Source organism: Diceros bicornis, chromosome 4 (genome assembly GCF_020826845.1).
Source record: "Diceros bicornis minor isolate mBicDic1 chromosome 4, mDicBic1.mat.cur, whole genome shotgun sequence".
NCBI classification, from domain to species: Eukaryota; Metazoa; Chordata; class Mammalia; order Perissodactyla; family Rhinocerotidae; genus Diceros; species Diceros bicornis.
In genome coordinates, this window is record NC_080743.1 from 82,498,144 (window position 1) to 82,523,642 (window position 25,499).

Sequence of the window (25,499 nt, forward strand, 5' to 3'; positions counted from 1 at the left end):
CAGCAGTGTTAGCTATAGTCATCATGTTGTACATTACATTCCTAGTACTTGTTTATCTTATAACTGGAAGTTTGTCTCTTTTGATCACCTTTGTACCATATCTTTTCTTAGAAAATTTATATGGATATCATATCTAATAGAATATTTTGAAAATTGTTTTCATATTTGGGTACATAAGGGTAAACTTCAGCAAGAGGAGTTCCAACTTCCCATCCTCCCTTCAAGCAGTATAACCCCACTCCTACTCATGTTGTATATTGGCTTTGTATGTAAGATTTTGTTTGAAAAAGTGCTCCATTGTAAGAAAAAAGAAAAAAGAACACCTCTTTTCCCCAAAATAAAGAATATACATGGAGATTTTATTTGAACAGAGATCATAGAAAATTTTTGTAAGAAATATTAATGCAAATTTGTTGGACACATCTTTTTGTGGTAATATAAAGGCTTCAGAGGCTTTGTAATGAGAAAGTAGAAGAAGAATTATTTATGAAATAAATATTCATGAAAATATTAAGATTTTGAAACAATTTGTTTTTGTTATTTATAAAATTACGTTATTTATTATTATACTATTTTTAGTCTTTAATTATTACAATTTCTTCCCATTTCTCCTAAGGGATAATGGGATTACAGTGGGCGAAACATCTTGGAAATGCAGTCAAGGTTACAATTAATGACTTGAGTGAAAACTCTGTGACATTAATCCAGGAAAACTGCCATTTAAACAAATTGAAAGTGGTGGTGGACAGTGAGGAGAAGGAAGACAGTGGTGATAGTCTTGAAGAAGGAGAGGAAAACCTTGGTAATATTAAGGTGACCAAAATGGATGCCAATGTACTGATGCATTTGAGATCTTTTGATTTCATGTAAGTGAAAAAAATTTGCGGTGTCACTTTCTAAACTGACCTTGATTTCTGGGGGTGGGATGAGGAGTTAAAAATGAAGACAATTTGTTATTGTTGTTTATTTGTTTAAATTAATACAGTTTTTTGACATTAGCCTAAGACATGCAATAAGGACATTTTCTAGCATTTGAAATGAAATGCCTAGTCATGACAATTTGCCTCTAAGCTTGATTTATTTTTACGTTTTTTTTACATTTTACATGTCTAACATATCATATCATTTTATTACTTACTTTAAAAACAGAATTGTGTATTTAAAATAGATTTGTAAGTTACTTTTGAATCCATGGAATTTTATCATTAGAAATAATGACAGTGGTATAATTTTGGATACTAGTATGATTTTAAAATGTCTGTATTCTTTCTGATTTTAGACACCTAGACCCTTTTGGAACATCAGTGAACTATCTAGATTCTGCATTCAGAAATATAAGAAACCTTGGCATAGTGTCAGTGACTTCTACAGATATCAGTTCTTTATATGCCAAGGCACAACATGTTGCCCGGCGTCACTATGGCTGTAACATCGTCCGAACTGAATATTACAAGGAACTAGCAGCCAGAATTGTTGTAGCTGCAGTGGCAAGGTACCAGATTGTCAGCAGTGTGCCTAGTATGTTTGGGTATATGATAAAAAAGATAATATTACAAGAAGTGCTTATCTCATTTTTCAGAATATGCACGAAATACAAATTCTGTATTCCATATCTATAATCTTGATTTGTATGATAATCTTATATCTGTTAGAATTTGAATTAAAGCTTGTGCCTGAAATAGTCAGTTTACTCTCCAATTTAAAATGTTATTAAAATGAAGTAGTAAGAAAGAAAAGATAAAAATGAAAGTTAATTTCAAATCAGTTTATTTCAACAAGGCAGGGTAGATAGGGGCTAGCACCATGAAAAGGGAAAGCAAAGATTGTTTTTAGGTTTAGAAAGTCATTTTTTATGTCCATTTCATCTTTTCTTTATTTATGTAGTTTGAATAAAATGATGGAGTATAAACTTGATATAATATAGTATAATATAATATAAACTTGAAATAATATCATAGAAATGGATATTGAGAGTATAGATAATAGATGATCAGCCACCTCACTCACTAGCCCCAACACTAGTTTCACAGCATTTAGATTGAAATTCCTACCTCAGCATAAATACAGATTATTAGACTTCATAGACCTTTAAGGTTATTCCTAATTAACTGAAACCTCTGATGTTCAGTTTGTATATGCCGAGGACCTACTGTACATACTCAAAAATGTTTATAATATAACATCAACAAATTCAAAGTACATAAATTGTGTATCGAGTAGAATTTAACCCAAGTCTATAAAATTAATAGTGGCAAGGGCTTTGCCTATTCGGTTTTCGCTGAATACTTAGCAGCTAGCATACTATCCTGCATATAGTTAGTACTCAATAAACATATTGTTTGGAAGAGGCTTTTATTGAAAAAATAGATGTAAAGGAAGGAAGGTGGTGGTGATGAGAAGAAACAAAGTGACTGAAAACCAGAGAATATAGTCCTATTGAGAGGCTGTCCTAAGGGAAAATGTCTAGTTACTGAAGACCCTGCCAAGCATCCTTGATTTCCTATGTTTCAATTTGTGTAAAAGTTATAGTAACGATCTTTTAAAAGCACTGCTACAAAGGATTAAATTTTCCTTATTTTCCCATATCTCACCCATAGTGTACTGTCCAGGTTAGTATTGTCAGTATAATTCCAAACAAAGGAAAATGGTAAGCCCCCAAAGTAACTTTGAAAAACTTTTTTCCAGAGCTGCAGCCCGATGTAACAAAGGCATAGAAGTGCTGTTTGCGGTGGCTCTGGAACATTTTGTTTTGGTTGTTGTGAGAGTTTTGAGGGGGCCTACTTCTGCAGATGAAACAGCCAAGAAGATTCAGTACCTGATCCATTGTCAGTGGTGTGAAGAGAGAATTTTTCAGAAGGATGGTAATATGGTAGAAGGTAAATTCAAGTTTCTCATGACTGTATATTGTGTTTAATTTATGTATAAGCCTCCAATGAATAAGCCTTTATCACATCCCTAATTATACATATTGTTGTCCTTTGATTTTAAAGATTACAGTGCTAACTTTATTTCCTAAACTGGATTTCCTTTCATCAACAGACAAGACATTCGTGTGAGTTTATTAAAGTTGTTTACTCGTGCTATACAGTTTATCTCTCTAGCCCTGCCTTCTATTAAAACATCTAGAAATAACTTAGTTTCCACTGTCACTAATTTCAGGAACATAAGTCAGATTACCTCTTTGTCTAGGTTGTTTTAAATCATTAATTTAATTTTATAAAAATAATTTTCATGTTTCTGGCTGAATATAAAAGGCTTCAGTTATGAAATTCATTCAGTAAACGTTTATTGAGCCTCTACTATATGCCAGGCCTGGGGAATCAAGGAAAAGGATGTGGTTTATGCCCTCTAAAATTGTTTCTATTTTGTTTTTCTGGGACATAGAAACTGTTGCCTATTGTTTTCTGTTAGGTTCTTGGCATATGTTAATATGGATTTTTAAGAATTCTTTCTATATTAGAGTTTAGCCCTTGTGATATGGGTTGCAGATATTTTTTCTCATTTTGTCACTTGTGTTGGCATCTATTTTTTTTAAATCTTTGATGCAGATGTTTTTCATTGTTGCTGTTGTTAATAGAACTTTTCTTTTATGTATTCTGGATTTTGTTTACAGTTAGAAAGAGCTTTCCTATTCCTAAATTATTCAAGGAAGGTTATATTTTATTGAATAGTCCACCTCTTCTCCACTGATTTGAGAATACCATCTTTTTCTTATACTAAAGTCCCACGTATTTGAGTTTGTTTCTGAATTTTCTGTTCTGTTTCACTGGTTGGATGTCTATTCATATACCTCTACCACGCTGTTTGGATTATAGAAGATTTTTAGTGTTGTTTAATATATGTTAAGGCAGTCCCTCCTCAAAGCTCTATTTTCAGAAGGTTCCTGATATTGGATCCTTTTTTTTCTTAGTAAAAAAGTAAATAAATAAACCAGTTGGTATTTTATTTTGATCATATTAAATTAAGGAGGATAGATATTGTGGCTTTGAAGCTTCCTAAGAACTTAGTATGCTTTTCATTTGTTCAAGTTCTTTTGCTACGATGTTCATTGATAGTGGGAGTGGAGGGCATATCCTCTCATGTTCTTTATTTTAGTTCCCTTTGTTGCTTTCTGATTCAAGCATGAATCTGAAATATACCTATCTTTTATCATGTTAAGAAAGTATCATTCATTTCCAGTTTTATTGTATTTTATCAAGATGTTGAATTTTGTCATGTTTTTTCAGCATCTGTGGAGATGATTATATGGTATTTCTCCTTGGATCTATTTATTTGATTAATTATAATAATATTTCCCAATATTAAATCGTTCTGGCTTTTTAGAATAAACTACTCTGTCAGGAAGTATTCTCTTAATATGGATTCTATTTACTAATTATTTTAAAGGGTTTTTTTTCAGTATTCGTAACTGAGATAGTATATAGTTTTCCCTTTTAGTGTAATTTTGGTTGGGCTTTGGAATCAGTTTAAACTCCCTTAAAAAAGAATTTGGAACTTTTCCCTTTTTTTCAATGCTTGGGAACAGTTTAACTAGCATCAAAATTATTTGTTCATTAAAGGTTTCACAGTATTCATCTAGCTTTTCTAATTCATTTACATAAAGTTGAGCCAAGTGGTACCTAATGATTCTTTTTAATTTTCTTGGTTTCTGTGGTTATATTCTCCTTATTTTTTTAATTTTTAATATTTGTCCTGGACTGGCCCTGTGGCTTAGCAGTTAAGTGCATGCGCTCATCTTATTTCCCAGCACTATTTAGGAGTTATTCGTAAAAGTATCTTTTCTATTATTTCTAGAGATTTGGAATAAAAAGAGAAGCCAGATTTAAATGTTCAGTCCACCATTCTAATCTTGTTTTTTAATGCAACAGAATCAGAAGAGTTATAGAATCCAGTTCGGCTTTTTAAAATGTAGATTTTCGTAAACATCTTTGATGAAACTTTGGAAAGTTTTGGTCCTCCTTGATAACTGAGATATTGGTTTAGGAAAGGCCTTTGGTTTCTTTTTTTTTTTTCCCTAATTCAGTTTTCCTTTATGTGAGAAATAATAGACATCTTCACTGTTTAAAAGGATATCAGTAATGTGGATTTTACCTCAAAAAAAAAAGAATCTCAGTATTTCTTTTTACCTTGTACCACAGTGTTACTGATGATGTTCCTGCCTTTAAAATTATGAATCAGTTCTTTCTTACATTGAGTTTTTTATCTTTTCATCTGTCACCATGTTGTGTTTTACAATATCAACAAGTAACTAAACTCAAATACACTCTACTCAGATTTGATTCTGAATCTATAAAAATCTAACATCTTTCCTTCTCCATCAGAAGTCCTTCATGTTGCTTTATAATTTGGGGCTGTTACTACAGTAGTTTGTGGGTTTTTTGGGTTTTGTGTTGTTGTTGTTGTTGAGGAAGATTCGCCCTGAGCTAACATCTGTTGCCAATCTTCCTCTTTTTGGTTGAGGAAGATTTGCCCTGAGCTAACATCTGTGCCAATCTTCCTGTTTTGTATGTGGGTCGCTGCCACAGCATAGCCACCAAGGAGTGGTGTAGGTCCACACCCAGGAAGCAAACCCGGGCCACCAAAGCAGAGCATGCTGAGCTTAACCATGAGGCTGCAGAGCAGGCCCCTACAGTAGTTTTTTTTTTAATCTAACATTTTAAAGGATTTTTGACTTAATAAATTGTTATAGGGCCGGCCCCGTGGCTTAGCGGTTAAGTGCATGCACTCCGATACTGGCGGCCTGGGTTCGGATCCCGGGCGTGCACCGACGCACCGCTTCTCCGGCCATGCTGAGGCCGCATCACACATACAGCAACTAGAAGTATGTGTAACTGTGACATACAACTATCTACTGGGGCTTTGGGGAAGAAAAAAAGGAGGAGGATTGGCAATAGATGTTAGCCCAGAGCCGGTCTTCCTCAGCAAAAAGAGGAGGATTAGCATGCATGTTAGCTCAGGGCTGATCTTCCTCACAAAAAAAAAAAAATGCTATAAAGCAATATGATTTATTTTCTGCATTTTGTTTGCAGTCATATAGGACTTACAGAGTATAAATGAGTATGTCCTTCAAAGAAGTCAGTTCGTTCAGAATTTTTAATTTTCATCAATTTATAATACATAGTTTAACAGGTCAAATAGTTCCATAAGTCTTATTAATAACATAATGATCCCTGTCCCACTCCCTAAAGTAACCAGCTCAAATCTCACAGCTGTTTCTTCTCATGTTTACATTCCTATTTCTAAATAGCATGCCTATACTACCTATAACTTCCTTTCATGGAAGAAGAGTATTTGGCCTCTCAAACCAACCCAGTCACATGCATGCACTTCCCCTCTCTAGCGCTGGCTAAATCAATATTCAGTGTTTATATTTTTAAATATAAAAATATTGTTCACAAGTTATATTAGTTATTTTATTGCTGTGTAACAAATTACTTTAAAGCTTCGTGACTTAAAACAACATTTACTATCTCATAGTTTCTCTAAGTCAAGAACCTGGGCATTGCTCAGTTGGGTCCGCTAGCTCAGGGTCTCTCACAAGGCCACAATGGAGGTGTTGGCCAGGGCTGCAGTCATCAAGACTGGGGAAGGACCTGCTTACAAGCTCATTCACATGGTTTATTGCCTGGATTCAGATGCTTGTAGGTTGTTAAGACTGAAGACCTCAACGCCTTGCTGGCTGCTCAGAGGTATCCTCAGTTCTTCGTCACGCAGGCCTATTCATACAGCAGCTCACGAGATGGCAGCTTGCCTCATAAAAAGGATCAAGCAAGAAGAGCCAGAGAGAGAGAGTGCAAGCAAGACAGACGTCACGGTCTTTTGTAACCTAGTCTCAGTAATAATATCCATCACTTTTGCCATATTCTAGTCATTGGAAATGAGTCTCTAGATCCAGTGATCTTACACTCAACAGGAGGGGATTACACAAGGGTGTGAATACCAGGAGACAAGGATCATTGCTGCCTATCTTAAAAGGCTGCTGCAACACGGATGAACCCGTTAATATGCTGTATTAATGTTTCTTTTTTTATATAACTCTTTGATAACTCTGGAATTAATAATTGCTGTTTTTATTACCTGTTGTGCGTATGTGTACTTTTCATAATCCATCCTTAAACTCTTTGCTACAGTTTCAGTTCTCCTCTCAGTATTGTTAAGCACATCAGGGAATCTTTGGCTCCCAGTTTCACTCCCCTGGAGACAGTTCTCCTGGTCTAGTTTGGGTTGTTTGTTTTCTAAGTCTGCTGACAGCCGTTGCCCTAGGCCCTCCTTTTAACCATCGTCCTGGAAATTTTCTTTGCCTTTCTTCTTGTGATGAATCTCCTATGTCTTAGATGTTATGTATTTTCCACTTCCATTGTTTACTTGCTCATTTTGAGTGAACACTTTTTCCTGTAGCTTCCTGAGAAGGATTGCATGGCCAAGTATAGAAGTCTAGGTTGGAAATCATTTTTCCTCAGAATATTTAAGGTATTATTCCATTCCATTCCATTATTCTACAGTTATTCCCTTGTATTATTCCAATGTTTAAGGTATTACTCCATTGTCAATAGACCAGGACTTTGTGTAGTCCATATATTGACAAGTCTGCTATTGTTCTTATATCTGTTCCGTTGTGGTTTTTTTTTTTCTCTCTGAATGCTCTTAAAATATCTCTTCTTTACCCAATATTCTAAAATAATTTTGTGATAATATGTATATGAATTCATCTTTTTTAGTTCATTGTGCTGAATAATATGTGAGCACTTTTAAATTGGAAGCTTGAGGGCCGGCCCCGTGGCTTAGCGGTTAAGTGTGCGCGCTCCGCTGCTGGCAGGCCGGGTTCGGATCCCGGGCACGCACTGACGCACCCCTTCTCCGGTCATGCTGAGGCTGTGTCCCACATACAGCAACTAGAAGGATGTGCAGCTATGACATACAACTATGTACTGGGGCTTTGGGGGGAAATAAAATAAATAAATAAATAAAATCTTTAAAAAAATCTTAAAAAAAAAAAAAGTTGGAAGCTTGAGTTCTTCAGTTCTGGGAAATATTTTTGTATTATTTCTTGAATAATTTTCTTCCCTCAAATTATCTCTGTTCTTTCTTCCAGGAACTCTTTTTGGTTATATGTTGGATCTCCTAGATTGATCCTCTGATTTTTTTTTTTTTTTAATGTCTCTACTATTCATTTCTTTGACATTTCTACTTTCTAGATTTTCTTGATTTTTATTTTCCAACTCTCCTATTTAAATTTCTGTCACCTGTTCTAAGAGTTATTTCACATTTTCTCATTGTTACTTTTTTAGTAGTGTCCTATTGTTTCAGAGATGCTACTTTTTTAGTAGTGTCCTATTGTTTCAGAGATGCAAAATCTAATCTTACATCTCTAAGAATATTGATTATAGTTGGGTATATTTTATATATAGGGGAGGATAGGTTTTTTTTGTTTTCTTTTTTGTATTGTTATTATTTTGTTGTTTTAGTTCTGTTTCCTAGCTATTTCTGTTTTGTAATTTTGTTCTGTGTCATGGTAGATCTCAAATGTCTAGTGGTCTTTGGTTGTCCATACTAAAAGCTATTTGGAAGCACTTGGGGCAGGGCTTATAAACTGATGAATTTTATTACAATGAAAAGGCACCAGTCGGCTTTTTCACTAGGAGGTCCCCCAAATTCCAATAAATATATATAGGTCTTTCTCTTGGATTGGTAAGTTTTTCTAGAGAGGAATCTTCCAATCTTCTATCAGCTTTTTAGAAGCCATGTTGGGGAAGGATACTAGGTCTTACCACTTATACAGTTGTCACCCTCAACTGTGACAAATGTCCCTGGTGCCATATCCTTGATGGTTCAACCTTACCCAAGATTAACTTCATCTTTTGGAATGGGGAAGACACAGAAGCCTGACTGTGGGTATTAGAGAAGAAGATGAGGAGTCTTAATTCAGCCTCTTAAAAAATTTTAACCAGGCCTCTTTTTTGCAGTACCACCCTATACCCATCTTCAGAGACAATCAGTACCTTTAATTCTCAGGCCTTTCTGGGGTCCCACAGTGCCAGTGGGCTTCCAGTTTTGTTGGTAGCCCATCTACCCATTTCAGGCATAGGTTGTGGCTTTCTTTGGCCTGCTAAATCAGTTATCCCCTTCTGTATCTGATTCCCACTTCTGAAATTTTATTGATATCTCACACCATCTTTTGTTACCTTGTCTCTTTAGGGTTTGAATTTTATTCCTTTGCTCTCATTTTAATAATGCTTTAAGAGATAGCAGAGGAAAAGTATGTGTTTAATCCGTTGCATTTAAATAGAAGTCTCCCAGTGTTTTTGAATTCGTCTGGAACTGCCTTCATAGCCTATATACCAATGACATGGAAATTCTAGTTTTCTTTCTTTCTTTACTCTTTTATTTTTTGCTACTGGTAACTTGAAATGATAGCCCTGACCCCTCAGAGAGGGAATTTGCTGATGTTGACACAGCACTGAGAAATCCTAGGCAAGGGGCTTGGGAAAAGACATAGGTTTGTATGATGGGAGCATTTTGCATGGTGCATCAAGAAACAAACTGACTAATACAAACTCATATGTGTGCTGCCTGCCTGTGGTAAGTGGGTGTAAATAACAGAACCATAAATGTAAATCACCCTAATTTGGGGAAGACTTCTTGAATATATTCATATAATGTTTGAGGAACATAGTTCTCAATAAAGCTAGTGTTGATGATAACCACACCTTCCTTTAAAACTTAAGAGTTAAATAATACTGAAAAGTAGACCTAGGAACAAACAGTGAGGGAAACCTTTAAATCTAAAATAAGATCTCACAACTGTGCATTATGACATTTAATTGCACTGAATAACAGAGTGATATCAAATAGCAAGGAGCTATAGATTATGTCTCTACCACCGTAATCCTGGGTTCTGGGTATATCTAGGACTGATTGATTAGATCAGGCCATTCCAAGAAAGTGAATGATCAACCCAGGAATGGCCTGAGGGAAGTTAGTTGGAGAGAGTCTGATTTAAAATGACTATTCTGGGCCTTAAGCAATCTGAAAAGTCCAATAGTAGAATAATTTTGCCCTGTTTTGGAAACAAAGAAGAGTGTTCATACCTCTCCAATTTCCTGGTGATGGTATCAGGCCTCTCATTGCTCTTTAAACTGAATTAGTTTCTTCTAGCCTACAATTTGGGGGCTGAACATGAATCAAGCCTAGGAATAGAATAAATCATTTTCTTCCCAATTGCAGCAGAGTTAATTTGTGAGAAATGTGTTTATTTTGGTGGGATGTTGGTTATGTGGGTATATACATTTGCCACGACTCATCAACCTTTTCATGTAAAATGTGTACATTTTATTGCATGTAAATTTTACCCCAATCAGTTGATTTTAAAATATAGATATCTTGTGGACTTTATAAGACTTTATCCTACCTAAATTATTTCATGTAGTATAGTGACTAACAGCTAGTAAAAGTTATGCCTCTAATAAGCCATTTAACATGGATTTCTACAACCTCTCTTAAGCTTTAATCCTCTGATCTGTATAATTGAGATTTTAATAGTACCTACTTTAGAGTTATAAGGATTAAATTTTTTTAATGCATATAAAGTACTTGGCACAATACCTGGCACATAGTAGATCCTCAGTATATAGTAGCTGCAAATTATTATTAATATAACAATTATCACTATTTACATTGTCATTTCTCCTTTGATTTCTTTTCTTATTGTCTTTTCACAGAAAACCCATACAGACAGCTGCCCTGTAACTGTCATGGAAGCATGCCTGGAAAGACAGCAATAGAACTTGGACCTCTGTGGTATGTGCTTAAGCATAGTAATATATTCAAAATTGATTTATGTATTGATTTGATTGTTGACTTTTGATTATGTGTGGTAAAAGACAAGCAAATTTAGATTCAGGTTTTCTTTAAGTCTAGGCAAATAATTATGACTCTTCTCCCCCTATGAACCTGAGGTGTTGTCTGTTTTCAGATTTTTCTGTACCATTATTCTCTGAAGTTTGTGGCAGTGCTAAGAGGCAGTAGGATCAAAGAGAAGCCTGGCTGATCTGCAGACTAGATAATTCATTTCTGAATAGTAAAAATGAGGCATTTTTCAGTTGATAATTGTAGAACTAGTCTGTGATTGTAAATTGATCATGGTTACTTTTTATAGAAGAGTCAACAAATATAAAAGGTCTTTGAGGAATTAGTTTAAAGTGAGAAGGACATGTGAAAGTAAATGTCTGCTTTTGTTTTAGGTAAAGCTGTTTAGATGGGACACAACTGCAAATATTTAATGTATGTGTGCTTTTGCATCATTAGTAACTGTTAGCTGTGTTTTTAGTGCCTTAAAGTTGGATTGTTTTTAATCAGAATCCTTACCTTAAGCTTGTTTATTACTAGAGGTTCTCGTAGAAATTTGAGATTCCTAACAACATTATGACAAGAATCATTGCAAACTTCTACCTCATTACTTTACAAGGTCAAGGTTTAGCCTTCTACTAAAGCTAAAAATTAATCCAAATGGTAAATATGTTTGTGTTGATGCCCATTATTTTATTTTCATCCCATGTAAATACCTTTAGATTAAGAATGACCTAGCCATGTGATTTCACTTATATGTGGAATCTAAAAAAAAAAAAAAACAAGTGAACAAACAATACAGAAACAGACTCAAAAATACAGAGAGCCAGTTGGTGGTGACCAGAGAGGAGGGGAGTAGGGGGAAGGACGAAATAGGTGAAGGGGATTAAGAGGTACAAACTTCCAGTCATAAAATAAATAAGTCATAGGGATGCAATGTACAACATAGGGAATATACTCAACAATATTGTAATAACTTTGTGTGATCCCAGATGGTAACTAGTCTTATCAGGGTGATCATTTTGCAATGTAAATAAATGTCAAATCACTGTGTTATACACCTGAAACGAATACAATATTGTATGTCAACTGTACTTAAAAAAAAAAAGAATGACCCAGCCAGCCTTACTTCTAGTATTCTCTTACCTATATCATCTGCTACACATTGATCCTAGTTACTGATCTCAGAATTGGGAAAATTAAGAATAGCAGGTTGCTGGATCCAGAAGGAAGATTTAGCCCAACTCCCCCATTTTACAGATGAGAAAATTATGGCAGTGTTTTTAAATGCTAGCTAAAGCTGATCCCCCAAAATTAGTTAGTAGCACAAGCAAGGCCAGAACTTAGGTTTTCTGACTCCTAGGACTGAGTTGTAAACCATGCCTTACGATTTCCTCACTTAAAGCCATTGTTCATCTCTTTACTCTCATCCAGAATGTCTTCCCCCTTCCCCACCTCCAATTCACATTCTGTGTCCTCTTTGAAGTCTCTCCTTAGTGCCTCAACCCGAAATAATCTCTCAATTCCCTTTTAGTAATCTTACATTGATCATTCATTTGACATTTTAAAATCATACATCCTTTCGTATATTTTGCTAACCCTAATAATACCTACCATTCATTGAGGATATGCTTTGTACTGGGAATTGTAGGTGTGCGATCTCATTTAATTCCCATAACAAGTCTGTGAGAGGTTTTATTTTTCCATTTTATGATGGGAATATGAGACTCAAAAGCAGTAATTACTCAAGATTACATAGCTAGTAAGTGGTGGAGCCAGGATAGGAGTCCAGATTTATTTGACTTGGAATTTTATATTCTGTCCATTATACTTGTGATTCTCAAATTAAATGAGAAGCATATCAGACTCACCTTTGGGCCATTTTTTAACTACATTTGCACCACCACATGTAATTCTCATGTGTCTCCCCCTGCCCCACCCTAGCATATACACACTGGAATTAAGATTTACTATTACTGACAGAATATGCATTGTGAAAACCTCTGCATTACACTATATCCCTATCTAGATCCTGTCTAGATTTATAGGCTTTTATAGGGTAAACGTTGTATTTTATGCTTTGGTATGTCTTCCACACCTCTGTGTACCACAGGGCTGTACACCTTATGAGGGCTCAGTAAAATTCTTGTTGATTTACTGTGAATGAAATTTCCTTGACGAATCCCACTAGCTTAGGGAACTGACACGATAAAAGGAGTGCGCAAGTAGAAAGTAAACAATTTTAAATTAAATCATAAATTCTTTCTTAATTTCAGTATTTATCCTATAATTAGTTATATATCTTAGTTGTGGTTAGATTATGGAGACTTTTTGTTTTAAAGAAAATAAACATTTCTTAAACCCAGTTTTCTATTTTTTCTTTTTTTTCAGGTCAAGTTCCCTTTTCAATACTGGATTCCTCAAAAGAATGCTATTTGAGTCTCTTCACCATGGTTTAGATGACATTCAGACCCTAATAAAGACATTAATTTTTGAGTCAGAGTGTACTCCTCAAAGTCAGTTTTCAGTTCATACACCTTCAAATCTCAACAAACAAGGTGACTAAATTGAACACTAGCTTACAAATTGGTTATCAAAAATACTCTATCTTTTTTATCTTTATTTGATGTTATAATAAAAAGCACTATAATTATAAGTAGCGTGCTTTAACTAATCTTCTCTAATGAGTCTAATTATAATCCGGTTTTTAACTTTTTTTCTTTAATTGCATGGTTTTCTTCAGGTTTATAGTCAGAACCTGAAATGAATATGATTTTATTAAGATATATATATATTTTTTCATTTTTAGTAGATTAAAAGAACTAAAAGTCCATTGTGATTTTTTTTTTTTGAGGAAGATTGGCCCTGAGCTAACATCTGTTGCCAATCTTCCTCCTTTTTTCCTTTTTCCTCCCCAAAGCCCCAGTAGATAGTTGTATGTCATAGTTCTACGTCCTTCTAGTTGCTGTATGTGGGTCGCCACCTCAGCATGGCTTGATGAGCAGTGAGTAGGTCTGCACCCAGGATCCAAACCGGCAAACCTCGGGCCACCAAAGCAGAGTGTGCAAACTCAACTGCTGCACCACCAGGCTGGCCCCAGTTGATTGTGATTTTATTACCCTATATCTGCAAGAGAAACCTTAGGTAATTCTGAGAGTAGTGTGGCCAAAATTTTTGGTAATATCCATTAAGACACGGAAGTTATTTACACATCACTCAGTAAAGTGAAGTTTTTTCTCCTTTGTTTTCTCTTTAGTATAAATAGGCTTTTGTAGTTTATCTGGCTGTTGATGTAAGGGTGGGCCTATTAGACATCCTAGCATTTTCATAAGTCATTAGAAGAAGCAGATATTATAGAGGGTTAAAAAGTGTAATTCTTGCAGCCTGTTTTGGCCACAGAATCTCTTACGTATTCATAAAAGCAGTGTCAATAGAATTTAGTAAGCTTTTATTTAAACTTTAAATTGTTGCTTAATGTCATTCTATAAAGTAGTTTATTATTCCCATTTGTTTTTATTTTAGAAGAATTTATAAAAACTACAGATGATACCACAACAGATAATTACCTTGCACAAGGTATGTATGTATATGTGTGTATATATGTACATATTTATCTATCAGTGCCAAAAGGCATATAGCAGAAGGGTAGGAAGAGAAGAGATTGCTTTGGTAGTCTACTTCAAAATGCATTTTCATCATATTAGACTGATAACATAATAATAGTAAAACTTCTTTATCTGGCATTTGCACAGTTCAAAATTTCTATTAACATGTGCTTTGTCCACATCTCTAATATGTGGTAATCCCCTTGAAAGAACTATACGATCTTGAAGAACCATGTGAACCAAAATAATATCAGATTATATTTGATCAAGTTACAGAGTTAAGAGTAAATTTTATTCTAATTCTTTTAAACTTTCTCATCAGCATATGATTTATAGCAATTCCATTGATTAACCAGAACACCCTATTCCTTAGCCATAGAATTTATTATATGGCCTTTCTTATAATTTGGGATACGTGCATACTTGAAAATATAGTGCATACTTCAAAAGATAGGCATTGCAAATTCATTTCAAAAGTGTGTTAAGGTTTGTAATGTCAGCACCTTAATGTCTAAGGTTTTGTTTTGCTTTTTAAAAGGCAAGTTTAGATTCTAAATGTGTTTTGAATACAGGTAAAAAGAAGAAAATAGTGTTAAGGTTGAAAGAGCAGAGGATCATAATTAGCAGCTGTAATTTTGTATTAGTTGCTCAGCATTTTAATTTTGATCTTCAAAGACAAGAAAACTTCAACTCCTGTTAATAGCATAAGGTTTAATAACTACGGCATGCTCTTTCCAGCAGTCTTGTTCATTGGCATCTTCAGCTAATTTGCTAACATTCATATTGCTTAAAATGATTTATTCTACTTAATTTCTCTGTCAGAGGGAAGATGAAGACATTATGGTGTATTGTAAAGAGCATTAGATTTAAGAGCATCATTATACTTCTTTGTAACCTCAGCCAGGTCCCTCATCTTCAGCAGAGTTGTCTTAAATCCTTTTTAGAATAAAGTAAAACCTAAGTTTTAAAAATATTTAAAATCTCTGAGCCTTTCTCATACAAAAATTCAGAGAATTAAACTAATCTCTAAACATATAAAACCTTAGATGATAGAAAATACCAGGCCAAAAAAATCCATGTACTGCTGATGATAGTCATTATTAAGGTATTGTATTAGATATTTAGTCTCAGACTTTCCTAGAGCTTATACTAAATATGGGGTCAATATGCCTTCTTAGATTTCATGGAAGGGTATAGTCAAGTTTTAATTACCTGATTTAGTGGAGGAGCCCTGAGTTGTTTTTGTTTTATGCAAAATGGCACCAGTTCAACAATAATTTATATTTGTCTTTGAATGCAACTGGCATTTTCATGCATCAAATTTGCCTTCTGAATACCTTTGCTTAAGTGAATGTTAATTGTTTTTTGTGAAGAATTAAGATTTGGCCATAACATCCATATATAAATTATTAAGACTTGAACATTCAGCCAAATCTCATATTTAGTAACTTAGATATCTCAATTGTCTTCCTTTTGTGGTTTTTGGAAAGATACATTGCTAGAAACTTATTTGCTAGCTTCCTTTCACTTAAAATGGAAAGGCTAAGTGCTGTGGTAAGAAGTAGGCAATAATCATACATTGTACCTTTATAAGTTTCTGTATCCAAGCCCTTGAGACTTATTTTTTGTTGTTTTTGTTTGTTTTGTGTTCATTAAAGACCTACTATGTATCAGATATTGGCATTCAGTAGAGAGTACAAGTATAAAAGTGAAGGACATTATCCCCAGGAACTTAGAATATAATTTGGGAAGAAAGGATTTACACACATAAAAGACCTACATACATGAAACAAGAAAAGAAAAAATGACAGAACTTAGTCAAACTCTAGGTAGTACTATTGACAGTAATGAAATCTATGAGGTGATTGGCCCAGAATTCATAAATGGCTTTCTACAGGAGATGGAAATAGAATTGAGGCTTGAAATTGAAGAAGGTAGAAACTTCCTTTCGGAAGTTCTGACTCAGAAAACAGTTAAATATTAAAATTACATGGGTGAAGAATAGTGAAAATATCAAGAATAAGTATCTTATTCTTACAATAAAAGTTATCTTATTGTAAGAATTAAGATTGGATAGATAGGTTGAAATGGGATCTGTCAGAGGATTTAGACTTTAGACAGTATTTGGTTATAAAAGTATTTGGTTTGTAATTTTTAAGAGAATGCTAACTTTACGTGTGTGTGTGTGTATATATGTGTATGTTTCAGGAAAGAGAAAAAGTAATGAAGCAATCACAAATTTAGCCAAGAGGCAAAAGACTGATATCAGTACTGAACATCCTCCCTTTTATTACAACATCCACAGGCACAGCATTAAAGGAATGAATATGCCAAAGTAAGACAGCCAGTGAATGGCAAAATGTATATTTTATATTTTAATGATACTGTGATTTAAATAAAAATACAAGAACCTCATTATTTTTTTTTTCCTTTCCTTGCTGTAGGTTAAAAAAGTTTTTGTGCTATCTTTCTCAAGCAGGCTTTCGAGTAAGCCGAACTCATTTTGACCCAATGGGTGTTCGTACAGATGCACCTCTTATGCAGTTTAAATCTATCCTTTTAAAGTACAGCACCCCCACCTACACTGGAGGACAGTCAGAGGGCCATGTCCAATCAGCATCCGAAGATACAATAGCTGACAAGATTGAAATGTCAGTGAAGGACAAAGCAGAAGCAAGTGGTTGCAGAAGATGGTAAATGTAGAGAAGTGTTTATTCCCAGTTGTCTGTATAGATGGCCTAATAGTTCTCTATTCCAACTGTAGTTCTTTTTCTATTCTTTCAATTCAGTGGTGTAAAAATAAAAAACAATGCTGTTTTCATTCAGAAAATTAGCTGTTTCTAACTTAGCCGGTTTGGGAACTATGCTTTCCAAGTTTTTCTTATTTTAAAGAAAACTTAAAATTTTAATGAAAACATTTCATATGAAGCCAAGTTTATAACTGAGATCACCCTACTGTTTAATAACTCAGAAAATTTTCACATGCAAAGTGTTTAGAATTTTATGTATTTTATGGAAGCCATCCTTTCTTAATCACATCACTACTTAAACTGATTCATGATGTTTCTGTTTTTCTGTTTGTAGTGTACAGAATGAAGCCAGAGCCTTTCACATGTGGAAATGACCCTGAATAGAATAGGAAGAACAGTGTCCTTTCAGGTCGCTAATGTATTTCACATTTACAAAGCTAAAAATATGTTCCCAATTTTAAGAAATCATACCTCTCCCCTCATTGATCTTTTAATTTATTACTAGCTTTTGGGAAATGAAATACTTGCCTGAGATACAAATACATTTTTCGTGTAAGTTTAAGGTCTAGATGACTAAACTGCAGAGTATGATTTTGTCAAAGTAAATTGAGACCATTGTTCTAATATAATAATTGTTCACAAGCACTGAAATTCTGAAGAGGAGAAATTTTTTTATAAATTAAACAAACTGGGTGATCTCAAGTGCCTCAGTTAATGCACGTACAATATTCATTTGCTTGGTTGTGTTACCTCTCAGAAGTAAAACTTGTCACCTTATGAACTTATGAATTGAGGATTTTTCAGTTTGGGGGGTGGTTTTTTTGTTGTTTAGTTTGGTAGGTTTTTCTGACGTGTGTATGTGCTAATTTTTTGTATAAGTAGCCCAGGCTAACATGACTATGAAAATTAGTTGGAAAAAAATCTTGTTTCCATTAATAAATATTGTTCTTGCTTCATTTGAATATAAGAATTTGGATGAAAGGATTTGGTATAAAGTTTAGATTTTTGTCTCAAGGATTTAATCTGTATTTACCCTGAAGTATTTCTTAGATGAAGTAACTTTTTACAAGCATTCAGTTGAGGGATGGAGGGGGAGTTATAACTGAAAGACTTAAATATGCTACATGAGAAAAAAACTCCCATGACATCAACAAAAATCCAGAGAGTGAGGGTTATATCAACATAGAATATTAATTTAGCAGAAAGAAAGGAAAATCTCTTTGTGTTATTAAAGCATAGTCCTAGGAGGATGTTTTTTCTTTTCTCCAATTAATGGAATCATACATTTTAGTAAAATAAAGGAATAGGTGAAACGCAAGTTAGTTTCTATAATGGCCGTAAAAACAACTCTGTAATTCTTGCCACTTAAAATTATAACTCACAAATGAGCAAAAAAACAAATAAAAGTTATTACTTTTTTTTTGTTTGTGTAGTTAAAAAAAGTTACTATAAATCCAGAAGGCAAACCAGCACTTGGATCATCTGATTTAATACATATTGTTAAATTGAATATCAGTCTCAAATTTTGCTAAATGCTTATCAGCACTACATTTTTTTTTTTTATAATTTTATTTATTTATTTTTTCCCCCAAAGCCCCAGTAGATAGTTGTATGCCATAGCTGCACATCCTTCTAGTTGCTGTATGTGGGACACAGCCTCAGCGTGGCCGGAGAAGCGGTGCGTCGGTGCGCACCCGGGATCCAAACCCGGGCCGCTAGCAGCAGAGCGTGCGCACTTAACCACTAAGCCACGGGGCCGGCCCTGCACGACATATTTTGATCAGTGATGAAGTTGGGTTTTATGCCAGGAGCCTAATTTGATATAAAAATATGTAAATCACTGTTATTTAAAATATATGTGTATGCATATTAATTTCACATATACAGGCAAATTTTCTGAAGAAAGTTTGGTAGGAAGTAGCTTGGAACTCTGTTAAGGTACTGTATCAACCTAAAGAGGAAGTACTTTTAAAATTCCATTTACCTCTACATTAGCACCTTGTTCCTGTAACAGTAGTAATTTGGGACACTGTAAATGTTGACCACATTGTAAAGTAAATTGTAAATGTAACCCTCCATTAAAATTTAGTGAACACAGGCCGGCCCCATGGCTTAGCGGTTAAGTGCGCACTCCGCTACTGGTGGCCTGGGTTCAGATCCCGGGCGCGTACCAACGCACTGCTTCTCCAGCCATGCTGAGGCCGTGTCCCACATACAGCAGTTAGAAGGATGTGCAACTATGACATACAACTATCTACTGGGGCTTTGGGAAAAAAAAGGAGGAGGATTGGAATAGATGTTAGCTCAGAGCCGGTCTTCCTCAGCAAAAAGAGGAGGATTAGCACGGACGTTAGCTCAGGGCTAATCTTCCTCAAAAAAAAAAAAAAATTTAGTGTACCCAAGGAACCAGTTCTTATTCCACTGTCAGGAAACCAGTGTCTTGACTCTGCTGGTTGCTTACATTAATACTCAAACCATACACTCAGGAAATGGGGGAAGTGACCAAGAGATAGGTTTGGGGGCCACTGTGGTAGATTTGGGTTAAAACTCTGTTTATCACCTGACTTCCATTAGACTCCACTCTGAATAAATATATGATGTTCTGGTTTCCAGAAATTAGAACTAACTCAAGACCAGTTCAGTAATCCTAAAAGGTCTAGGAATTTCTTGTAGCATAATGGCTCTAGTAAATGACCACAGGTTACTTGCGAGAAGGCTAAGAGGAACACACATAATACATACTTGTGATGTTATGGCCGAGTCCTTTCTCAGATGGCTTTGGGAATGTGAATTAAATTAGGCCTGGAAATTGGGTAAGGGATGGTGACTACTGTGGTAGCTCAAGTCAGACCTATAGTTTTCAGTTATATAAATCAAATAGGACCACTTTGGTCCTTTGGATCACATGATCAGTTAGCCAAGGCCAAAAATCCCTGTGTCAGACTATGCTGATCATCCTGTCAGCCCTATTGCCTGTTATAGTGACTATGCCCACTTTTCTAGTCTAGCAGTTAAAGGAACTACTTGGTTTCCAACACACTGCAGTCTTGGCAATGCCCGTGGAATCAGCGAGTCCATTTCAATTGAAGCATCTCCCATTGGCATCCCTGGGCTACAGACATGCTATAAAGCTTTTCAACGGTGCTAGTTCCCTGCTCACCAGTATATTTATTTCTCAGTGCCTTGGTAAAGAGAGTTGACAGGGCTCTCATGAGGCATATAGTGAGAGATGAGTGAGCAGATCATACGTAATAAATCCTCTCCAACATTCCCCCTTCTAAGTTTTTGATTTCTTCTCTCTACATTATATCAAGGAGTTTCTAACGTCTAACCTTCAACTTAGATGAGCCATTGCTAAGTCAAAATTCCTTTCAACCAGAAGACACCGAACTGTTCAAGGTGACAGACTGAGCCAGAATCTCTGGTATAAGTGTACCCATAGCAATAATTTGACCCAATTTCAAATTATGTTCTGGGCTAGCCCTGATGGCCTACTGGTTTAAGTTCCGCACGTTCCACTTCGGCAGCCCAGGCCCAGTTTCCAGGCACAGAACCACACTTGTCTGTCAGTAGCCATGCTGTGGTGGCAGCTCACATAGAAGAACTAGAAGGACTTGCAACTAGAATATATACCACTATGTACTGGGGCTTTAGAGAAGGGAAAAAAAAGGGAGAGGAAGATTGACAACAGATGTTAGCTCAAGGCAAATCTTTCCCAGCAAAAAAAAAAAAAATTGTTTTCCTTACTTCAAGATCCAATATGCTCAGAATCTATTTCCACGGGTTTTCTACACATAACATCAGTATATATGATCAAAAAAGCATTCTTTCAGGTCACTTTGTATTTGTCCCCCAGGACATGCTGGGATCTGACTCTATGTCCCAGAGACAATGAGGGATTGTAGGGTTAGAGCATGTGGGCTGCTCCTTGAAGTGAGGTTATTAAGGGGTCGTCTGCCATGGCAGCAAACAGGGTTTCTTCTAAAGGGTTTCTTCCATTTCAAGTGAGGCTCAGTGGAGTTAAGGATTTAGGATACTCATTCATCCAAATCTTTCCAAAACTCTTACTCCAATCCTCAGAATGCCACTCTCATGACCAGTGTCTCTACTCTCACTTAAGAGACCTAGCAAGATAGCAAATTCAGCCAATTTGCAGGATCAAACTGTTTCTTTTCCAGCTATTTCAGCTGTAAAGCTACAGAGGCTGGAAAAGTGAACATCTCACAACTTGAGTCTCCATACAGAAATTGACTGTCCCTCTGTCCCTCATTAAGGAAGGGAGTTCACAAAGCCCAGGAAGAGGTTACGAAGTCTGATCATCTAAAAAGAAAGACGTCTACATTTGTCTACAATGCCTTATCGTCCATGTCCATATGATCCCTTTCTCTGTGGCCACCCTTTCCCTACTCTGCAAAGACAAACTCCTCTTCAGCCCAAGGATCCTTTTCTCCCTCTCAGGAGATGATGAGGCTATTAACTTTAAAATGTGAGTAAGTTGTAAATGTGAGTTATCCCCAAACTGCAAACTTCCTCAACCTATTTTATGCAATTGAAGTGGACTGAGAAAACAGAATTTTAGATCACGTAGGCTAGAGACTAAAACTTGCTAAGTAAAAATATTTCCTAAGAGGGGCTAGCCCAGTGGCATAGTGGTTAACTTCACGTCCTCCACTTTGGCGGCCCTGGGTTCACAGGTACTATGGTTTCTTATCTTTTTTAATGTGTGCATGTGTTTTCTCCTTTCTGGAGCTTTTAGAATCTTTTTATCCCATGTTCCTGTGCTTGGTAAGCATCTTTTTATTATTCTTTGTGCTGGGCATTCCTTGGGTTCTTTCAATCTGGAAACTCAGGTCCTTCACTTCTGAATCATTTTATTATATTATTTCTTTAATAATTTTCTCTCTCTTTCATGTTTCCTCACTTCCTGAAACTTTTGAAATTTTGGGCCTTCTAGATAGTTTTTTCACTTTTACCTTTCTCTATTTTCCACGTTTTTGTTTACTATGTTCTGTGAGATATATTTGACTTACATTCCAATACTTTAATTGGTTTTCAACACTGCCCCTATCATATTTTTTAATTTTCAAATTCTTTTATTCTTGAATATTTCCTTTTAAAGATGTTACTTTTAATTTGCAAATGTAAGCGTTTCTCTGAGATTTTAAGGTTTTTTTTTTTCTGTGTCCTGCATTATCTTTTTCATTTTTTCACCTTTCATCTGTTTTTATCTGTCAATTTCAGTCTCTGTCTGTCATGTCAGAGGCTTTCCTTAAATGTCTGGTGATTTGGGCAAGCTTCTTATATTTCAGTAGTTTTGTGTGCAAGGGTACAGTCTGTTTACGGTGGGCCTTCCTGCAAGGTGATTGAGAAAGAGTGCAACTTTGTTTGGGTTACCCTCAAAAGTCTTTGTGGGTTTCTCTAAGAGGAATCCTCCAATCTTCCATCTAGCAGTCAACAGGTCTAAGCCTATCTGCCAGCATTTTGGGGACTTTGTCTGAGAAGGGACCAGAGTCATCTCACCTCAGCATGGGGCACCCTCCGGTGTGCCTGGTGTCCCATGTCTCACACAGCTCTGGATTCTTTTCTGTTTATTTTCAGTTGCCCTTCTCCTGCTGAGACAATGGAAGAGTAGTCATGTGGTGGTGACGGACGATTTCTGCCTCCACATACTCCTTATACACACCATTGACCTATCCCATCTTCGTGCCCATTTTGCACATTTGCCTTTCCTGCAGTCCAAAGTCTTCAATTGTTAAGCTTTCCTTCATCCTAAATCAGTTACCTTTGACTGTTGACTGTCCATGTAATAACATTTAACTTCCCAATGTGTTGACAACTCATATCTATTATCTCCACAATCCTTGTCTTTGACCTGTTGAGTTTATTCATTAAAAAAAAAAAAAGTATGCCTTTGGTATCATCTTAATAGTTTGGTTTAAACCAGGGTTTAAATTTCAGTCAACTTAGTAAACAGAAGAAGTACACTTTTAGAAAACAACCTTTTCTTGCCAATTGAGTGGTACTTTCAATGTATTACTGGTCTTCAAATGAATAAAATTTAGTCTAAGACTTTAGCCAGCTTATTTTTTGTAAAAAGATTACTTTAGTGTTATTTAGTAGTGTGCTTTCATCTTGACCTTAGGAATTGCCTGTTAAATTGTATCACGACCCATAATAAGTATTAGCCACAGTCATAGGCTGAATTATGCCCCCCCAAAATGCATATGTTTAAGTCCTAACTCCTACTACCTCAGAATGTGACTGTATTTGGAGATAGGGTCTTTAAAGGGGTAATTTAGATTAAATGAGGTCATTGGGGATGGGCCCTAATCTATTACTGGTATCCTTATAAGAGATTAGGACACATAACATGCACAGAGGGAATACTCACATGAAGACAAAGGGAAAAGATGAAATCTACAAGCCAAGGAGAGAGGCCTCAGAAGAAACAACTCTACAAACACTTGGATTTTGCACTTCCAGACTCCAGAACTGTGAGAAAATAAATTTCTGTTGTTTAAGCCTCCCAATCTGTGGTACTTTGCTATGGCAGCCCTAGCAAACTAATACAGCCACCTAAAGTGGAGACTGATAGTAAATGTTATTATACACAATGAAAGAAAATCACTTAAGATTTTGAGGGGTTCATTTGAAAGAAATTCAGTATCACTGAAGAAAACTCGCTAATTACATTCTGCTAAAATAATTACAGTTTAGCTACACAACTAATTTACTTATTAAATCAATTCCTAATTAAATAAAATTACAAAAAGAAATCTGTGTTGCCTAGCTTTAAATTTCAAAAAGCACAGCAACTAAGGAAGAATTTAACAGGAAGGAAATGTATAGCCATATTCAAAAAGGCCATAGTTTTACCCCAAATAAATAAATCATCTCGTATGAAGACATCTGTTTGTAAGCATCAGAATGCATCATTCAATACTTGAGCTGGGAGCAACCTTAGACACCATCTAATACACATCTTTAATTTTACTTTGGGCCCAAAAGTTAGTATGGTTAGACTAAGAGTATGCTGAGTGGCACAGAAAGTTTTATCTGTAAATGAAGACCCATCTGTCTTCTATAAAGGAAGTCATTTTTTAAAATGATCTTATTGAGATATGTCACTCACCATAAAATGCATCCTTTTAAAATATTGTTTAGGGAATTGTTTCAGGGGTTTTAGATTATTCAGAGTTGTGCAAGCATTACCAATTTTAGAATTACTCATTTTCATTACCCCAATAAGAAACCCCACACCCATTAGTAGTCAGTCCCTATTCACTCCTCCCCAACCCTTGGCAATGACTAATCTATTTTCTGTCTGCCTGTTCTGGGAGCACACTACTCCATCTTCCTGGAAGCAGAAGTCCTGTATTAACCGTGCTATATGTTGTTAGATTTGGTGTGCTAGCGAGTTTTTTTTTTTGCGATTTGTGCCTGTGATTCACGAGATATTGATCTGTAGGGTTTTTTTCCTTGTGATGCTTTTGTTTGGTTTTGGCACCAGAGTAATGCTAGCCTCATAGAATGAATTGGAAAGTGTACCCTCATCTATTTTTTATAAAAATTTATGAAGGATTGGTTTTAATTCTGTAAACATTTGGTAGAATTCACCAGAGTAGTCACCTGGGCCTGGGCATTTTTCTTTATGGGAAGTTTTCTTATTACTAAGTCAATCTTTTATTTAGGTCTGTTCAGATTTTCACTTTGTTCTTGAGCCTCTCTCCGGTTTGTGTCTTTCTAGGAATTTGTCCCTTTGATCTAGGTTATCTCGTTTGTTGGCAAACAATTGTTTACATTATTCCTTTATAATCATTTTTATTCCTATAAGGTCAATAATGATGTCCCTCATTCTTGACTTTAGTAATTTGAGTCTTCTCTTTTTTTGATCACTCTAAAGGTTTGTCAATTTTGTTGTTTTTAAAGAACCAGTATTTAGTTTCATTGATTTTCCCTATTGTTTTCCTATTATCTATTTTACTTATTTGTTTTTCCTTAGGCTTGCTTTGGGGTTTGTTTGCTCTTCTTTACAGTGTCTGAAGGTGGAAGGTTAGGTTATTGAGATCTTCTTTGTTAATATACACATCTACAGCTATAAATTTCCCTCTAAGCACTGCTTTTGCTTCATCCCATAAGTTCTATTACATCGTGTCTTCACTTTCTTTCACTTCACAGTATTTTCTAATTTAATTTTTATTCTCTTCTTTGATCTATCATCTTTTTAGGAGTATTGTTTTATTTCCACATATGTGTAAACTAACCAGTTTCCTTCTGCTATTGATCTCTAATTTCATTC

General features: G+C 35.4%; 1 protein-coding gene across 4 annotated transcripts in view; it reads left to right on the forward strand.

The window, feature by feature from the left end:
- The window catches only part of TRMT1L (tRNA methyltransferase 1 like), a 35,562-nt gene extending 16,962 nt beyond the window's left edge, over positions 1-18,600 (forward strand). For 2 of the 4 annotated variants that reach the window (XM_058539876.1, XM_058539874.1), the window contains 9 exons: positions 617-866; positions 1,280-1,492; positions 2,686-2,876; positions 10,719-10,797; positions 13,237-13,403; positions 14,368-14,421; positions 16,659-16,785; positions 16,895-17,143; positions 17,535-18,599. In XM_058539876.1, the coding sequence (XP_058395859.1) occupies positions 617-866; positions 1,280-1,492; positions 2,686-2,876; positions 10,719-10,797; positions 13,237-13,403; positions 14,368-14,421; positions 16,659-16,785; positions 16,895-17,143; positions 17,535-17,574 (1,370 nt within the window). In that variant the 3' untranslated portion in view covers positions 17,575-18,599. Of the gene's footprint in view, positions 1-616; positions 867-1,279; positions 1,493-2,685; positions 2,877-10,718; positions 10,798-13,236; positions 13,404-14,367; positions 14,422-16,658; positions 16,786-16,894 lie in introns of all 4 variants that reach the window. The other 2 variants (XM_058539877.1, XM_058539875.1) reach the window with 1 other exon arrangement.
- Positions 18,601-25,499: the final 6,899 nt, after the last annotated feature.